We start from the raw sequence: 1715 nt of genomic DNA on the forward strand, positions 1-1715 counted from the left end.
CAATTTCCATGAAAGTCCTTCTATTGTGGTGGCAAATCTAATTAGTCCTGAAACATTACACTGAAAATATTATTGTGTGTATAATCAAACACTTAAATAACTGACGAGGGAATTACAGAGGATGGAGAAGATGGCGGCACAATAGAGAAATGGGTGGAGAGAGAAAGAAAAATAGGGAAATGGGTGGAGAAAGAAAGAAAAATAAAGAAGAGAGCTCAGGGATGAGAGATAGAGTGAGAAAGAGGGTCTTTACATCGAAAAAGGCCGACAATGGTGCATAAGCATGATTCTAAAAGGACTTATATTTAGGAACGGAGGGAGTATTATATATAACTGAGGTTGAACCATTGTCATATACAAGGAGTCCGTAGCAACGCACGAGCGTTCTACTAGTGAATTTTAGGGATTCACATCACCTTTTCCGCTGGTGATTGAGGGGATTAACCGAACAACAATGAAGACAAGGGTTGAGAGGAAATTCTGGGGATTAATCATGGCAGGGTTTGGGTGACAGGGTGAGGGTCGCCCAATCCCTAGGTGGATCAAATCCACTAGAGGATTAAATCTTTTGCAACCGAACAAAGCCTCAAGTTCGAAAAGAAACGTTACAATAAGCATCCTCAAGTTTCAAGGGGGACACATTCGCAAAAAAAAAAGTTTCAAGGGGGACGTCATTATTTAAGCCAAGGACCATCCAGAAGCTTCAAGCACCGATCTCTTCTAAATGCGGGGGAGGGCAGTGTCGCAGCAGGAGTCCTGGGTCAGGAGCTTGTCAATGAAATAGCCAACGTCCGTCAGCGTGAATTCTTCGTCGCTGATCCTCTCCCTGATCTCGCGGTGGTCGTTGGAGAGCGGCTCGAGGTACCGGCGAACGTCGGCGCCGGTGCCGGTGAGGCGCAGGTAGAACGCCCCGAGAGCTCGAAGGTACCTGTGTTCCTCGTTGCTGATGAACCCGACGACGGTCTCCCTGTCGGGCTGCATCTGCAGCATCTTGAGGGCGAGGCACAGGAAGGGGGTCGGCCCGTTGCGGCCGAAGGTGCCGCCGACGTGGTCGAGCTCCACGGCCCTGCCGACGAGGGTCTCCGCCGTGAGGCCGAAGCACCGCTCCCTCCAGTAGCTGCTCCGGTAGATGCCGGACCGCACGGTATTCTCCACCAGCATCTGCGGGTTCGCGCCGATGCGGCCGAGCTCCCAGGCCCTGTCCACGGGCGCCTCCGCCGGTAGGCCGAAGCACCGCTCCCTCTCGCACTCCTCCCGCCAGGTGGTCACCGCCCGGGTGTGCGGGTTCGCGCCGCGGATGCTCACAACCCACGAGGCCGTGCTGCTCGCCATCGTCCCCGGCCGGTTCTCTGGCGCCGGCGGCCGAGGCGGTGGGAGTGGGATTAAGATTGGGGCTGGGGTGGGGGTTTGCGGACAATACTACCCTGGTAGACTATTTATTATGGACAGGCCAACCCCGCGGAAGCTTTGAACCGACCTCGGCACGGCCACGAAGGCTGTGGGACCAATCGCTGTTACTTCGGAGTAGAGTATTATTTATATTGTAATATTGAGGATAACATTTATCGTTAGCGTCTCGGTGAGCTGGGATCAGAGATTAACCGGAAATTGGCTGATTAATTGATTTTATCTGTTGACTATTAATCGACATTTTTTGCAAATCCTAGGTTCCCAACAGTAAAATATGCTATATTCACCACCAAAACAATATTGGA

At 52.0% G+C, this 1715-nt stretch overlaps 1 protein-coding gene across 1 annotated transcript; it reads right to left on the reverse strand.

Moving 5' to 3' along the window:
* Positions 1–720: 720 nt before the first annotated feature.
* On the reverse strand, positions 721–1332 carry LOC147991845 (pre-mRNA-splicing factor 38-like). Its single transcript, XM_087538839.1, has one exon. The coding sequence runs from the start codon at positions 1330–1332 to the stop codon at positions 721–723; it is 612 nt and encodes a 203-aa protein (XP_087394965.1).
* Between the last annotated feature and the right edge of the window lie 383 nt (positions 1333–1715).

Source organism: Triticum urartu, chromosome 1A, assembly GCF_056163025.1.
Source record: "Triticum urartu cultivar PI428250 chromosome 1A, HENAU_Tu73, whole genome shotgun sequence".
NCBI classification, from domain to species: Eukaryota; Viridiplantae; Streptophyta; class Magnoliopsida; order Poales; family Poaceae; genus Triticum; species Triticum urartu.